The sequence below is a fragment of the Oryctolagus cuniculus genome, chromosome 15 (genome assembly GCF_051225735.1).
Source record: "Oryctolagus cuniculus isolate XC-2025 breed Fujian yellow rabbit chromosome 15, ASM5122573v1, whole genome shotgun sequence".
NCBI classification, from domain to species: Eukaryota; Metazoa; Chordata; class Mammalia; order Lagomorpha; family Leporidae; genus Oryctolagus; species Oryctolagus cuniculus.
The window spans coordinates 36,016,359-36,031,329 of record NC_142881.1 but is presented as its reverse complement, the minus strand read 5'-3'; the positions used below and the strand labels follow the sequence as shown (position 1 = coordinate 36,031,329).

The following is a 14,971-nucleotide window of genomic DNA, read 5'->3' as shown; positions in this document are numbered from 1 at the left end:
TCACTGATTACCTTAACAAGCTACTGTTTGTGTCGAGTGGCAGCCAGACAGATGGTAAAGGCAGCAGTGGGAGTCAAGTAGTTAAAGATTGCTCATGTAGATAATTTCTTTCTTTTTAATTTTTTAAAAGATAGCAATGTGGTTTTTTTTTTCTATTTTATTTATTTGAAAGAGTTACACAGAGAGGTAGAGCCAGACAGAAAAAGATCTTCCATCTGCTGGTTCATTCCCCAAATGACCGCACCAGCCAGAGCTGAGCTGATCTGAAGCCAGGAGCCAGGAGCTTCTTTCAAGGACTTGGGCCATCTTCTACTGCTTTCCATCCAGGCCATAGCAGAGAGCTGGATCAGAAGAGGAGCAGCCAGGTCTCAAACTGGCACCCATATGGGATGTTAGCACTGCAGGCTGGGGCTTTAACCCTCTGTGCCACAGCGCTGGCCCCCGTTGTAGATAATTTCTAAAGTAAATTATAAAGGGAAGAGAAAGCTGTGAATAGTTAGAAGTGAAAAGGAGGTTCCCCCCCCTTTTTTTCTTTAAGGTGGGGAGAGATTTGAGTGTTGGAATACTAATGTAAAGGATTCAGTAGAGGTTTAAGAAACAGAATGGAATAACATGTAATCTCTGATACCTGAGTAGGCTGCAGGGAGTTGGATCCAGAGTATGTGAACAGGCAAAGTGGAATAGGTATTCATATGCTAGTAGGTTTGTAAATAAGATTTTGGAAATCTGAAGAGTTCTGTCTTGTAGCTACTGTTTACTCTGTGAGGTAGGGAGAAGATGGGATCATCTAGCACAAGAAGGAACAGAACAGTTTTATTTGGACTGCTATGATTGGGTGGATAATGTTACCATTAATTTTAAAAGGATTCTAAAAGAGCAAGACATTTGAAGTGGTGGGGAAAAATGACTTGTACTATCTTAGAAGAACATCTCAATGCCTTTGACTTTTTCTGCCACTCCCCCTTGCCAACTCTTCTTCAGTCAGATTGGTCTTGTGATTCTCAAACACGCCCAGGCTTATTTCTGCCTTAGTCTCTCTGCATTGTCTGTAGTTTCTGCTTGGATTACTCTTTCCCTGGTCTGGCTAGCATCTTGACATTTGGTTCTCTACTTTAGTGTCTGTCACTTCTTCAGATACCAGATTATACAATATAAAATAACCACCAGTCATCCTCACAACATCCTACTCTAGTATACTACTTTGCAGAGCATTCCCCTCTACCCTTTCTTATTTGCCGCAACTCACAGAATGTAGTTTCCTACCTACAGGAGTTTTGTCTGATTCATAGTTGTACAGTCATTTTAACAGTTCTAGTACCCTGGGAGCATTTAAATATAGACCTTTCAAAGTGCATGACCAAAACTTTTTTTTTTTTTAAAGATTTTATTTACTTATTTGAGAGGTAGAGTTATAGACAGTGAGAGGGAGAGGAAACAGAGAGAAAGGTTTTCCGTCCACTGGTTCACTCCCCAGATGGCCGCAATGGCTGGAGCTGCACTGATCTGAAGCCAGGAGCCAGGAGCTTCTTCCCAGTCTCCCACACGGGCAGGGGCCCAAGGATTTGGGACATCATTTACTGCTTTCCCAGGCCACAGCAGAGAGCTGGATTGGAAGAGGGACAGCTGGAACTCGAACCAGCGCCCATGTGGAATGCCAGTGCCGCAGGTGGAGGATTAACCTACTGTGCCATGATACTGGCCCCCAGACCTTTTTTTTTTTTTTTTTTACAGGCAGAGTGGACAGTGAGACAGACAGAGAGCGGAAAGGTCTTCCTTTTTTCCGTTGGTTTACCCCTCAATGGCTGCTGCGGCCGGCACACCGCACTGATCCGAAGCCAGGAGCCAGGTGCTTCTCCTGGTCTCCCATTCGGGTGCAGGGCCCAAGGACTTGGGCCATCCTCCACTGCACTCCCGGGCCACAGCAGAGAGCTGGCCTGGAAGAGGGGCAACTGGGACCAGAATCCGGTGTCCCGACCGGGACTAGAACCCGATATGCCAGCGCCGCAGGCAGAGGATTAGCCTAGTGAGCTGTGGCCCAGAACTTTATTTAAAAAAATGATTTATTTACTTATTTGAAAGAGTTATAAAGAGGCAGAGGCAGAGAGAGAGGTCAGTCTTCCATCTGCTGGTTCACTCCCCAGATGGCTGCAACTTGTCGGAGCTGGACTGATACAAAGCCAGGAACCAGGAGCTTCCTCTGGGCCTCCCATGTGGATGCAGGGGCCCAAGCACTTGGGCCATCCTCTACTGCTTTCCCAGGCCATAGCAGAGAGCTGGATCAGAAGTGGAGCAGCCAGGACTGGAACTGGTACCACAGGCAGCAGCTTTACCCACTATGCCACAGTACTGGCCCCATGACCAAAACATCAGGTTTTCCTCCTGTATTATCAAAAAGTAGGCTTCTGGACAAGTCAATTTATCCTCTCTGAACATAGGTTTTCTCGCATGTAATGCAGGAATAAAAATAATCTGCTCTACTAATCTTCAGTTTTTTTGTTTTGCTTGGTTCGGTTTGGTTTGGAAGGCAGAGAAGAGTTCTCCCATCCTCTGGTTCAATCCTTAGATTTCCCTAACAACCAAGGCTGGGGCATGCCAAAGCATGAATTGGATCTGGCCTGTCACGAGGGACCCAAGCACTTGAGCCATCACCTGCTGCCTCCCACAACTGTGCCTTAGCAGGAAGCGGGATCAGGAGGGGCCGGGGCCCCAGGCACGCTGACTTTGAATGTGGGCGTCGAAGGGCTGGCATAACCACTGTGTGGAACGCCGTGCTGTTTTGAAGGTGTGGAAGATGGTTGTGATAGACGTGAATTATAAGCTTTCTGTGGCCTACCCCAAAATGTTGTGCACTATAGCATTAAAGAAATGAAAGAGGTATACCGCTTAGTCTGAGGAACTGGGGGCGGACAGGAGAGGGTGACAAAGTCAATAGCTGAAAAGGATCGCGGTATAGAACAGTGAGGTTGAACGCTGAAGCGAAAACCAGTAACGAAAAGCCCCTTCAGCGCCCACGCTAATGACTGCTCTCTCCGGGTTCTGAATCTTGCACCTGCTGGGCGCTCCGTTTACCACTGCATTCAGCTTTCCCTGATCCTAAACGGCTTTCCAGGACGCTGTCCAATGTAAACACCACGCCCCTCTTTCCCCCTTCCCACCCACAGAGGAGCCCTGCTCCGGCCACGGCGCGCTGCCGCTGGCCTAGGAGCTTGGCAGTGTTTGTTCTCCTACACCTTTCCTAGGATAACTCGCGAGGCTGACTGCTAGGGGTATTCCATCTCTTCAGCGAGTGCGGGAAGGTGCCTTGCAAACTGTTAAGCGCGCTACTGAACTACTGCGGAGTTCGGAATTTTCACCAACTGCTTGAGGACCGGGCGCTCCGCTCTCGGCCGACTCGTCCAGTACCACAGACGTGGCTAAAACGCCGAACTGAGCAGAACCCCGTCTTCCCAGGACCAGCTCCATAGCAGCGCTCACCTTGGCTACCGCGCCGCGCCGGGTCCTAAGGAAATCACTCACTGCGCCAAATCTCGCGCCGCCCGCCCAGGCCGGAAGGCGGGCGAGCGGCAGGAGATATCGCGAGAGGACAGAATTTTCCCGCGAAGTAGAAGCGCGCGTTTTTCCCTGGCCGGCTTCTTGAGTGGAAGGCTGGCCGAGCGGCCGCTGTGAGGAATTAGCGGGCGGCTTTGCAGGTGCGGAGAGGCGGGGACCTGGTTCCAGTGCTGAGGGTCCAGCCATGCCGGCCGAGCAGCCCGCGAGTAGCGGCGGTGAGTGAGGAGAACCGTCTGCGGGCGGCACGGAGTCTGCGGCGGAGCTTGGGGGAGGTTTCCTTCCCGGTTGGGGAGTGAGGAGGGAGAGGGGAGGACACCTCGGGACCGCACAGATTTGCGTGATGGAAGCGCCTTCACCCGGGCGGGGGGCAGCGTGTGGCCGCGCATCCTGGTCCGTACTGCGGGGCGCAGAGCACTTGCGGACGATGCTGGCGGCCCCGCGGGTCTCCCGCTCCGGCTTCCGATGCCTGTGGGAAGCGAGGACGGTGGTCTGACGTCGGAGCAGAGGAGTGGGCCGGTTTGCGGGACGGCGGTGTGAAAGCCTTCTCCCGGCAGGGCCCCCGGCTCCCGAAATGGTGGGACGGCAGGAGAGCGCCGTGATTACCCCAGCCATGCTGGAGGAGGAGGAGCAGCTGGAGGCCGCCGGACTGGAGAGGGAGCGGAAGATGCTCGAAAAGGTAATTTGCGAATTAAGTTCATTGTTCTGAAGGCCGCCGGGAACCTGCGGCTCCCCGGGACGGGTGGTTTGTGCCCTCGCAAGTGTTGGGGTGGGGTCTCGGCCTCCTGAGAGCTGCTCTGTGACTGCGTGTGTGTGTGTGGGGGGGGGGTGGGTGGGGTGTGGGTGTGTACGGACACTGTCTCTGAGTAGCTTGTGCATCCTTGGGTGCTGTGCTGTTGGAAGGTGCAGTCTTGCTACGCTGCAAGGTGGGCTCATCTCTTTGAGGAAAGAGCTTTGCCTTTGCTTATTTAAATTAGTGCCTGAAATGTAAGCCTAAGAGCAAGCGATCTAGAAAACCTCTAGAAGTAAATGTGGGTGTGAGTGAGATGGAGGGCGTTCCGTTGAAGTTGGCATTCAAGAGTGGGCTGGCATCCCGGTCTATGACATTGTTTGTTCCAGTTTTGTGCCATTTTCCCAACTAAGTGATGAAATTGCTTTCTCTTTTTGTTTCTGGTTCCTTGGGGGTTTCTGTTTGCAAATAAGATTCTTCAGCTAAAAATGCGATGCATTGTTTATGGTGGCAGGTTATTGTACTTGTACTTTCTCATACAGAAAATCTGTTTTGTACGCTAGTAGTTAACTAGTTTTTGCTTATTCTGAATGCCTACTCTACTGCTTTACTTGTTGTATAAACATGAAAAAGAGTGATAGGCAGCTCAGTAGTGTGTGTTGACTTTCTTATATTAATTTATTTCATCATACCAATAGTATGATATAGGTGCTTTTGTGGTCCCTGTTTACAAACCAAGACACTGAAATAGTTGGCCACAGAAGTCAAATTTGAACTAGGCTGTCTCCAGAGTTCCTGTCCTTAACCGCTGTGCCCCTCAGGAAATGCATAATTTAGTAGTGAGTTAACACAATTACAAAACATTTGAGTGGGAAAACAGTGCACTCAAAAGCATGTGATGAATCAGTTGGTTCCCTTCTCTCTTCTATCAATAATAAGGATTTTTTGTCAGCCGTTGATAACACGAGCATTTGTGAGTATATTTCAAAATATTCATGAACAAAAACTGATACACATTTCCCATGAACTTTTGAGAGACTGCTTGTATTATAAGTTGGGTATTGTTTTGAATGCTTTATGTGTTTTACTCACTGAATCCAACTAATTATTCTGTAAAGTAGCTACTTTTTATAAAGTTATCAGTTTTTAAACTTGGTAATTTAATGACTAGTGAACCGTTATTGAAGGTTCTGTTTACCTAATTTTACAGTTGAGGAAGCTGAGGTGTATAGAAGTTACCTGCGATGCCACAGTTAGCAAATGGCAGAGCCAAGATTTGAATGTAGTCTCTGTGGTTCCAGAATTCACACTTTTAAACTACCATGCTATACTTTCACTCTAGTAATACTAATGCTGTTGCTAATTATCTGTCATTGACCAGAAGTTGTAGGAGGAACATAATCTTCATCTTAAGAAGTGCATTTTCATCTTTATTCTGTTTAACACAGCCATGAAGAGTGTTGTAGGGAAATACCATTTGGAGGATAGCTTGAATGTTAGTTTAGCATTAGTTTAGGGGAAGAAATGTTCTTCATACGTTTAAAACAGATCTGTCAAAGTACATAGTTATGTATGTATTTGCTGCTGATGAAAATTAGTCAAAATGACTCTTGCTTTCAGTGGCATTTAAAAGCTTTTAATCATTATGTAGTGAGTCTTGAATTTACTGAAATTGTTACCAAGGGATAGGCCTGCTGTCAATAGCTTTTCTTCAGCAGTTATGCATTCTAGAACCAAACAGTAATTTTCAATCCCCATTCATGGTCAATCTTTCCATTAAAGAGTTAACAGATCTTTCTAGCCTTACCAGTACAAATGTATAATTTGCTTTAAAGTCATGTCATGATCTATAGTTATTACATTTTTTTTAATGTACAGATATTGAGGAGTTTGTATTAAATACAGTTTTATACTTGACACTTATAAACAGTTATTGCTGTGATGACTGTGGAGAATTCTAATACTAACTTTTAGAATCTTCCTATTTGAGATTAAAAATGTTTTTGGAGTTTAAAAAACTGTTATACAAAAGTGAAGATTCTTTTATTTGGGGAGAATACAGTATTTATGGGCAGAGATTTAGAAACAGGAGAGAAGGAGCTACCTTAGTTTCTTAATGAGAAGCATTTACTTTGCTTTAGGAATTTTAAAGTTTGTGAAGAGCCTAGAGCTTTACATTCATTTGCTGAAGTTATTTGCTTTGACTTTCAAGTACATTTCCTTTTAAAAGGACTTTTTGTTAGTCTGGAAGATTTAAAGAGTACCATTACCAATGAATTGGGGAAGGGGAAAGGTTGGGGTTGGAGTATTTCTTGGAGAGGTAAAAGGGTTCACATTGGGTATAGGTTGAAATAGTAACAGAAAAGTTGGAAGAGACAATGGGGAATTTGTACCCTATGTTCAATGGCATACTCTTGCAGTCTAGCCACCCAGAAATGCTTCCTGCTGGACATTCCATGCTTTCTTTCCACAGATGGAACTGCAAACTCACTGTAATGTAACAATGAAATTGCTAATTTAAGACAGAGTAATGATAGATAGGAAGATTTTGAAACACGAAAAACTGGGTTGAAAGATTAGCCATTGGTATGGTTTAATGAAATTTTTCATTTATGGCATCTTAAAGTAATTACTTTAAAGTATGTGCTGATTTGTTCTGTACAGATTTAAGATAGTAAGTAGATTTAAATTAGACCTGAAATGTTTTTTGTACCATTTTTTTGTACCAAAATTTAAAAAATTCATTTCTAAAGTTCAAATAATTTTTGTATACTGTTTATAATATTCATCTCTCATTGGCTGCCTATTGCAGTCACAGAAGTAAATTGGTAATAGTAAAAGGAAGGCTGTTCTAGAAGAGTTTGAAAAATTGTTAACTAGGATAATGAGTGATTTGTGCATTTTTTGACTTTCAGTTTTTCTGTAATGCACTTCTTATTCTCTTAGATATCATACTATTGCCATTGCTTTTGTAATACTTATTGTAAAAGAAAGCTAATGTGATATAATATCTAGGTAGGTATAATCAATAATATGCAATGACGTCTTAGAGATCACAAGCTGGAGTAGCAAAATGACCATGGTACAATATGCAAGGTGTTGGGGTGTATTAGAATATAAAAATGAACTCATAGCTCCTGATTTCCAGCCAGTTTAAACTCTTAGCTGCTTTCTTCTAACTTGAAACCACTAACTGTGGTGGAAGGAGCAGTTAGGATTTTTTCCTTGGCTTGTATTTTTTTTTTTCCCTCTCTATTCATATTGGTTGAAAAGTAGATGACTGGTTTTAGTTGAAAAAGCAAAACACTAAATCTGCCACATAGCTGGGTAAAATGGATAAGAATTTCTCTAGACTATATAAAATGAAATGTATGTGTTACCAAATCTATAAAGATCTTTGTAATTCTAAAGTGACTTAAGTATGATTCTTAGTGCTGTTGTTAAGACACTCCCAAGTGGGAGACTAGGTTGGAGCTTCAGGCTTCTCACTTCAGTCAGGGAAGTGAAGTGCTTACTGCAAGAACTATTTTTGAGCTCTTCAGTCATTTATCTGTCCTATAGCATTGATGTCATCTATTTCCTGCAATCTGATTTCTTAAATTTTAACAATTCTTTATATTTTAGAATTTATAGCTTGTACTGTACAGTTTAAATACTAAGTGTATCCGTACCTTTTAATGCTTGTTATTTTCAGATAATATATCAGCTCATCTATAGTGTAAGTCAATGTTCTGTGTTCTATCCAGTAACTTTATATGATGTAGTGTAGATTCGGTGCTTCCCCGTATGTTTGTTGATTGACTGAATTGGATTGATGTTAAAGAATTGACTTTTTTTCTTTAAAGATTTATTTATTTAAAAGGCAGAGTTACAGAGAGAGAGAGAGAGAGAGAGAGAGAGAGAGAGAGAGGGAGAAATAGAGAGATACAGAAACAAGAGAGCTTTCATCTGCTTCACTTCCCTGACTGAAGTGAGAAGCCTGAAGCTCCAACCAAGTCTCCCACTTGGGTGGCAAGGCCCAAGTATTTGGGCCATCTTTTGCTCCTTGTTAGTAGGGGAGCTGGATGGGAAATAGAGCAGTTGGTGTCACAACACCAGCCCATGGAATTGACATTTGAAGATAATATTGGGGCCGGTGCTGTCGCTTATTGGGTAAAGCCACTGCCTGCTTTGCCAGCATCCCATATGTTCACCGGTTCAAGTCTCGGCTGCTCCACTTCTGATCCAGCTCTCTGCTATGGCCTGGGAAAGCAGTAGAGGATGTGGGAAGATACAGAGGAAGCTCCTGGCTCCTGGGTTCGGATTGCCGCAGCTCTGGCTGTTGCGGCCAATTGGGAAGTGAACCAGTGGATGGAAGACCTCTCGCTCTCTCTCTATAACTCTGCCTTTCAAATAAATAAATCTTTTAAAAAAATGATAATGTTGACTAAATATCTGTTTTGTGTCTTAGGCAATATGAATTGTATTGGCAGTTATTTCCAAAATGTTCTATGCAGATAACTTTGAACTACAAAATAGTTTTCAATCCTGGATCTGAACTGATTTAAATGGCCTGGATAGGGGCACCTGTACTCATAGTCTCTGGAGTATAATTGTTGATTTGTCAGGTTTATATATACCTTAATTTTGATAGATGAATTAAACTCTGACTTGACTCACTTAAGCCCACTTTGGTGCTTTTTATGGAATTCAGTTTACATTGACTTGGTAGATTATGATCTGGATTTGCCCTGCAGCTGTTTGTGTAAATAAAGTTTTATTTGAACACAACCATACCTGTTTGTTTACTTACTGTCCTTGACTGCTTCTAAGGCAGAATTGGGTATTTACAATAGAGACCAGTGTTCCATACTGAAATATCTGGCTCTTTACAGAAAAAATTTATAGACTACTGAACTATTTAACTTTTTAAATTATTTTCTGCCTTGTGCCCCATGGTGGTGAACTTTTAAAATATTTTAACATTCTTGTCATTGTGAATTGAGGGAGGGTTCTTTCTCAGCCATAGACTCAATTACCCTTTTCTTTTTTAAAAGATTTATTTATTTGAAAGGCGGAGCAAGAGAGGCATCTTCTACCCTCTGTTTCATTCCCAAGTTGTCTAAATGCCTGAGGCTAGGTCTGGCTGAACCAGGGAGCCCAGAACTCTCTGGGTCTCCCTTATGGGTAGCAGAGGTCCAAACATTGGGCCACTGGCTACTACTTTCTCTGGTACATTAGTAAGGAACTAATTTGGAACTCCAGGATGGGATGGTGGCATCACAAGTGGCAGCTTAACCCTGTGCTGCAGTGCTGGCCCCTCTTGTTCATAGTTTCATAGTATAGTTCTAGAATTCTAAAATAAGATGTTTTATTCTTTGACCAAAGAAATTTTTTATTTTATTGCTCTTTGAAATAAAACTGATAACACAGGATTTTATATGTATTTAAAAAAGCGTTTTATTGTTTAAAAATATATCCAACATGCATTAAATATTTTCTAAATTTTGATTTCTAACTTCTTAAAAAGATTTATTTGAAAGGCAGCATGATAGAGAGGGAGAATTATTTTATATCTACTGGTTCGCTCCCCAGATGCCTGCTGTAACTTGTGCTGTACCAGGTGGAAGCCAGGAGCCAGGAATTCCATCCTGGTTTCCCACATGGGATAGGGACAAAGTATTTGAGCCATCATCTGCTGCCTTCTGGGTGAGCATTATCAGGAAGCCAATTGTTAGTAGGAGCAGCAGAGACTTGAACAAGGCACTCTGATAATGTGATGCAGACATCTAAAAGTGGCTTAACCTGTGCTACAACACTCATGATAATTTCTGATTTTCTTTTTAAAGATTTACTTGAAAATCAGTTACAGAGAGAGGGGGAGAGACTGAGACAGAGGTCTTCCATCCACTGGTTCACTCTAGATGGCCCCAGTGGCCAAGGAACTTCATCTGGGTCTCTGCGTGGATGGCAGGGCCCAAACACTTGGACCATCTTCTGCTACTTTTTTTTCCCAGGAGTTGGATTGGAAGTGGAGCAGCCAGGACATGAACCAGTGCCCATATGGGATGCTGGTGTTGGCAGGCAGCAGCTTTACCCATGACACCACAACGCTGGCCCCTCTAATTTTTTTTAAATGGATCTTTGACTCAGTAAATGTGAGAAACTATATGTCCACTATCTGAAATTTGAGGGGCAGAGAGAAAGAGTTCCTGTCTGTTGATTTACTCTTTTTAAAGATCCATAATGGCCAGGACTGGAGCCAGAGTTGGCTTCCCTACCTCCCTGGATCTACATGAGCAGGTAGCTGAAGTCAGGGGCTGGAGCCGAGTATGGATTCGAGGCAGTCTGATAGGAGACAGGACATCTTAACTGCTAGGCCAAATGCTTACCCATGGTCCAGTTTTTGCTTTAGAAAAGAGATTATCTGTAGTAAATAAATTTAATGTTGTAAGGATTTTCATTAATTACAGGAAATATCTTAGACCCAAGGGTTGTATGGTAGCTAGTTTCATGGAACCTTATGTAAAAACTCAATGTCATAAAACATTAGTAATTTTGGAAATTTTTTCTTTGGGTAGGCTCGCATGTCTTGGGACAGAGAGTCCATGGAAATTCGGTACCGTAGACTTCAACATTTGCTGGAGAAAAGCAATATCTACTCCAAATTTTTATTGACTAAAATGGAGCAACAACAATTAGAGGTAGGTATATGTGATTTGACTATAAGTTAGTATTCCAACCACTTGAACTATCATCCTTGTCTCCTAGGGTGCTCACTAACAGGAAGGTGGAATTGAGAGTGGAACCAGAACTCAAACCTAGGCAACTACAGTACAGAATATGGGCATTCCAACTTGGTGTCTTAACCAGGAGTCCAAATTCCTGCAAGTGATGAATTTGACCTTTGACTGTATAGACTCTGTATAGCTACCAGTACAGCTGAGGGAATGTAATTTATAATCATTACCAAAAGTTCTCTTGTATCAGCTTGCCTTATCATCATGTTCAAGTCTTGGTTTAAATGTTTTCTCATTGAGGCCTGCCCTGACAGCCTCAAAGTTGCTAACACTCCTGAACAGTCTTGTTCTTTTTTTCCCATTGCATTTTCATATGACATATTATTTTAATGAGCTCAGTGTAATTCACTGTTTAAACAGTTCTTAGAAATGGTTTAAATTCTTTGGTGTCTTGCATTTAAAATTTGTTAGGATACATTAAGAACAGCTTTTAGTCTAGAAATAACTTGTCCCACTTCTAAATATTGGAAGTGCCCCATGTATTAACCCTTTCCTATTGTGGCAGAGGAAATGTGAACTTTTCCTTATTTTTGACCCCTTCCTTATAAGCATAGGAAATTGTTCCTCATGTTTCGTTCTGGTGACTCTTTTCCTAGTCTTGGTTTCCTTATGTTCATTTACTTGCTAATATTCAACCTGAAGAATTTTGAGAGACTAGCTTTTTCTGTACAGCTATTTCTTCTTTGGTGCTTGGCCTTGGGAATGTTAGCAGCTCTGTTTTGAATTCTGTCTGTTTAATTCAAAGAGGCAGTGGACTCTGTTTCAGTTCTACCTTCCTTATTTATGCTTGGAAATGGCCTTCAGGCATTAAGCTGGGAAATAAGAAAATTCACCTCGTTAGTTCTCCTTTTATCAGTGTTCACTGTTCTTTGTTGTTATGTTTTCTGAAAACCATTGTTTGATATATTTTATCTGGGTTTTAATTGTTTATGACAGGAGAGTAAATCTGTTTCCTACTAACTCTCTAAAGGTTTGAAGTGTGAGTTCTTTGTTTTTAAATAATTATGTAGTTTTCTTACTATGAACATAAATTATTTGAGATTCATGTTTTATTTGTTGTCTTCGCTTGTGACACTGAAAAATTATTTTACAGGAACAGAAGAAGAAAGAGAAATTGGAGAGAAAAAAGGGATCTTTAAAAGTTACAAAGGTAACTCAGCAAGCCAAGTGTTTTTTTGTTGTTTTCTTAGTTTAATGGAGAGGTGGGGAGAGTGAGACAAATGGGGAGCTCTCATCTTCTGATTCTCCTGATTCACTCTGCAAATACCTGCAATAAATACTCCCATACAAGGAAGTGAAGCTGGGATCTGAGAACTTACTCTAGGTTTCCTGCATGTGTGGCAGGGAACTGTTGACTTGAGCCATCTTCTGTTGCCTTCTAGGGTGCAGATTAGCAGAAAACTTGAATCAGGAGTTGAACTAGGACTCAAATCCAGGTACTCCAATATGGGATACAGATATCTGTAGTGTCTTAACCACTAAACCAAATACCACCCTCAGAATTTTTTAATAAATTACCTGAAATACTAGAGAAATTATTTTTGTATCCTTTTGACTTCTTACTCATTTACTTAATTTAAAATTTTTAAATTTGATAACATATCTTTTTTACAAGCTTATAGAAATGTGTAAAGTCTTTTTCAGTACTTAATGAACAGAATGAGAGCCAAGTATGATCCTTTGAGATTTTTCATTCTGTGAATTGTTTCCCATAATGATGAAATCTGTATAAGTGACCAGCTCTTTTGGAATGCTTAATGTACAGTTGCACTAGTGAAAAAGAGAAATAATAAAGAGTGTAATTATTGAATACTTAGTTTGTGTCAGATATTCTATATAAATATCTTAATTCTCAAAATTCTATTAGGTAGAGATACTTTTAATGTTTTTTAAGAGTGTTTCTAGAAGAGAAAAATGGAATTAAAAGATCTTCGTTTTGTTGCAAAATATTTTGAAATAGTCCTTTTTTTCATAATATGCATTTTTCTCATGAACTTTTAGAGGGCCCCTCATAGAGCTGGATTTCAAAAATTTTTATACCAAAAGAAACTTACCTTTTAATTCTATTTTCTACAAACATTTTAAAGTACCCTTGGATATTTTACATATAAAGAAATATACAAGAAGATAGAATAACAGTTTTCTAAGATTTATTTTTATTTATTTGAAAGGCAGAGTTACAGAAAGAGAGATCTTCATCCCCTGGTTTACTCCCCAAATGACCACAATAGCTGGGGCTGGGGTTGGGCCAGGCTGAAGCCAAGAACCTGAAGCTATTTTCAGGTCTCCCATGTGGGTGCAGGTGCCCAAGCACTTGGGTCAGCTTCCACTGCCTTCTCAAGGACATTAGCAGTGAGCTGGATTGGTAGTGGAGCAGCTGGAACTTGAAGCAACACCCATATGGGATGCTGTCATCACAAACAGAGGCTTAACCTGCTATGCCACAATGCTGGCCCCAAAGTAATAGTTGTTATTATTTACAAATTCTGTATTTATGAATATACCTACTACCTAAAATATAACCCCCAAATATTCTTGGCATTTTTTAAAAAAAGGAATTTTGATTTGTCAAAGTTTTATTTATGTGAGAGGCACAGAGTGACAAATAGCATGCACACTCTGATCTGCCTGTTTACTACCCAGATGCCCAAAACAGCCTGTGCTGGATCCGGCTGAACTGAGTTCAGGTCTTCCATATGAGTGGCAAGGGCCCAACTAACTACTTGATCTACTACAAGCTGCCTACTTGTGTACCCATTACGTAGAAGCTGAAATCATAGTGGAGCCAAAATTGAACCCAGGGACTCCAGTATGGTATACAGGTGTATCAGTTGGTACTTAACCACTAGAACAAATGTCCATCCCTCCTGGTACTAGTTTGGATATTTACTGATACACTTGTATGCAAAGCAGCAAAAATTTTGTCTCCTGAACCAATATATTCCCAGCTAAAGTGAAGTATGTTTGTAGTCTCATGATATAATTAGATATATCCTTCTCATTTTTGTTAGTGTTTTGCTCGTTAACATGGACCCCAGCCAATATGCTGAAGTGCTATCTACTCTAAGTAGAAAAATACTGTGTGATATGCCTAATGGGGAAAATACATTGGCCGGCGTCGTGGCTCAATAGGCTAATCCTCTGCCTTGCGGTGCCGGCACACCGGCTTCTAGTCCCGGTCGGGGCGCCGGATTCTGTCCCGGTTGCCCCTCTTCCAGTCCAGCTCTCTGCTATGGCCCGGGAAGGCAGTGGAGGATGGTCCAAGTGCTTGGGTCCTGCACCCCATGGGAGACCAGGAGAAGCACCTGGCTCCTGGCTTTGGATCAGCGTGATACGCCGGCCGCAGCGCGCTAGTGGCAGCGGCCATTGGAGGGTGAACCAACGGCAAAAGGAAGACCTTTCTCTCTGTCTCTCTCTCACTGTCCACTCTGCCTGTCAAAAAAAAAAAAAATATATATATATATATGTGTTAGATGTTTGAATTTGGCATGAGTCATAATGCTGTTGGCTGTGTTCAGTATTAGTCAACACATACATTAACTAAGGTGTCCTTAATCAAAATGTTACAACCAGAGTCTTGCAGAAGACTGAATTTTTATTTTCTTTAGAGGCTATGATTTCTTTTTTTTTTTTTTTTTTTAAGATTTTTATTTATTTATTTATTTGAGAGGTACAGTTACAGAGAGAGGGAGAGACAAAGTCTTCCATCTGCTGGTTCACTCCCCAGATGGCCACAATTGCTGGAGCTGAGCCTATCTGAAGCCAGGAGCCAAGAGCTTCTGGGTCTTCCATGCAGGTGCAGGGGCCCAAGGACTTGGGCCATCTTCCACTGCTTCCCCAGAACGTAGCAGCTAGCTGGATCAAGAAGTCTCCTGTCCACTGGTTCACTCCCCAATTGGCCACATCGGCTGGAGCT

At 42.0% G+C, this 14,971-nt stretch overlaps 1 protein-coding gene across 1 annotated transcript in view; it reads left to right on the top strand.

Moving 5' to 3' along the window:
• Nucleotides 1-1,711: 1,711 nt before the first annotated feature.
• Nucleotides 1,712-14,971, top strand: part of HELLS (helicase, lymphoid specific) — a 44,196-nt gene continuing 30,936 nt past the window's right edge. The window contains exons 1-4 of the mRNA XM_002718520.6: nt 1,712-3,764; nt 4,104-4,225; nt 10,837-10,959; nt 12,149-12,205. Coding sequence (XP_002718566.3) covers nt 3,734-3,764; nt 4,104-4,225; nt 10,837-10,959; nt 12,149-12,205 — 333 coding nt within the window. The 5' untranslated portion in view covers nt 1,712-3,733. The remainder of the gene's footprint in view (nt 3,765-4,103; nt 4,226-10,836; nt 10,960-12,148; nt 12,206-14,971) is intronic.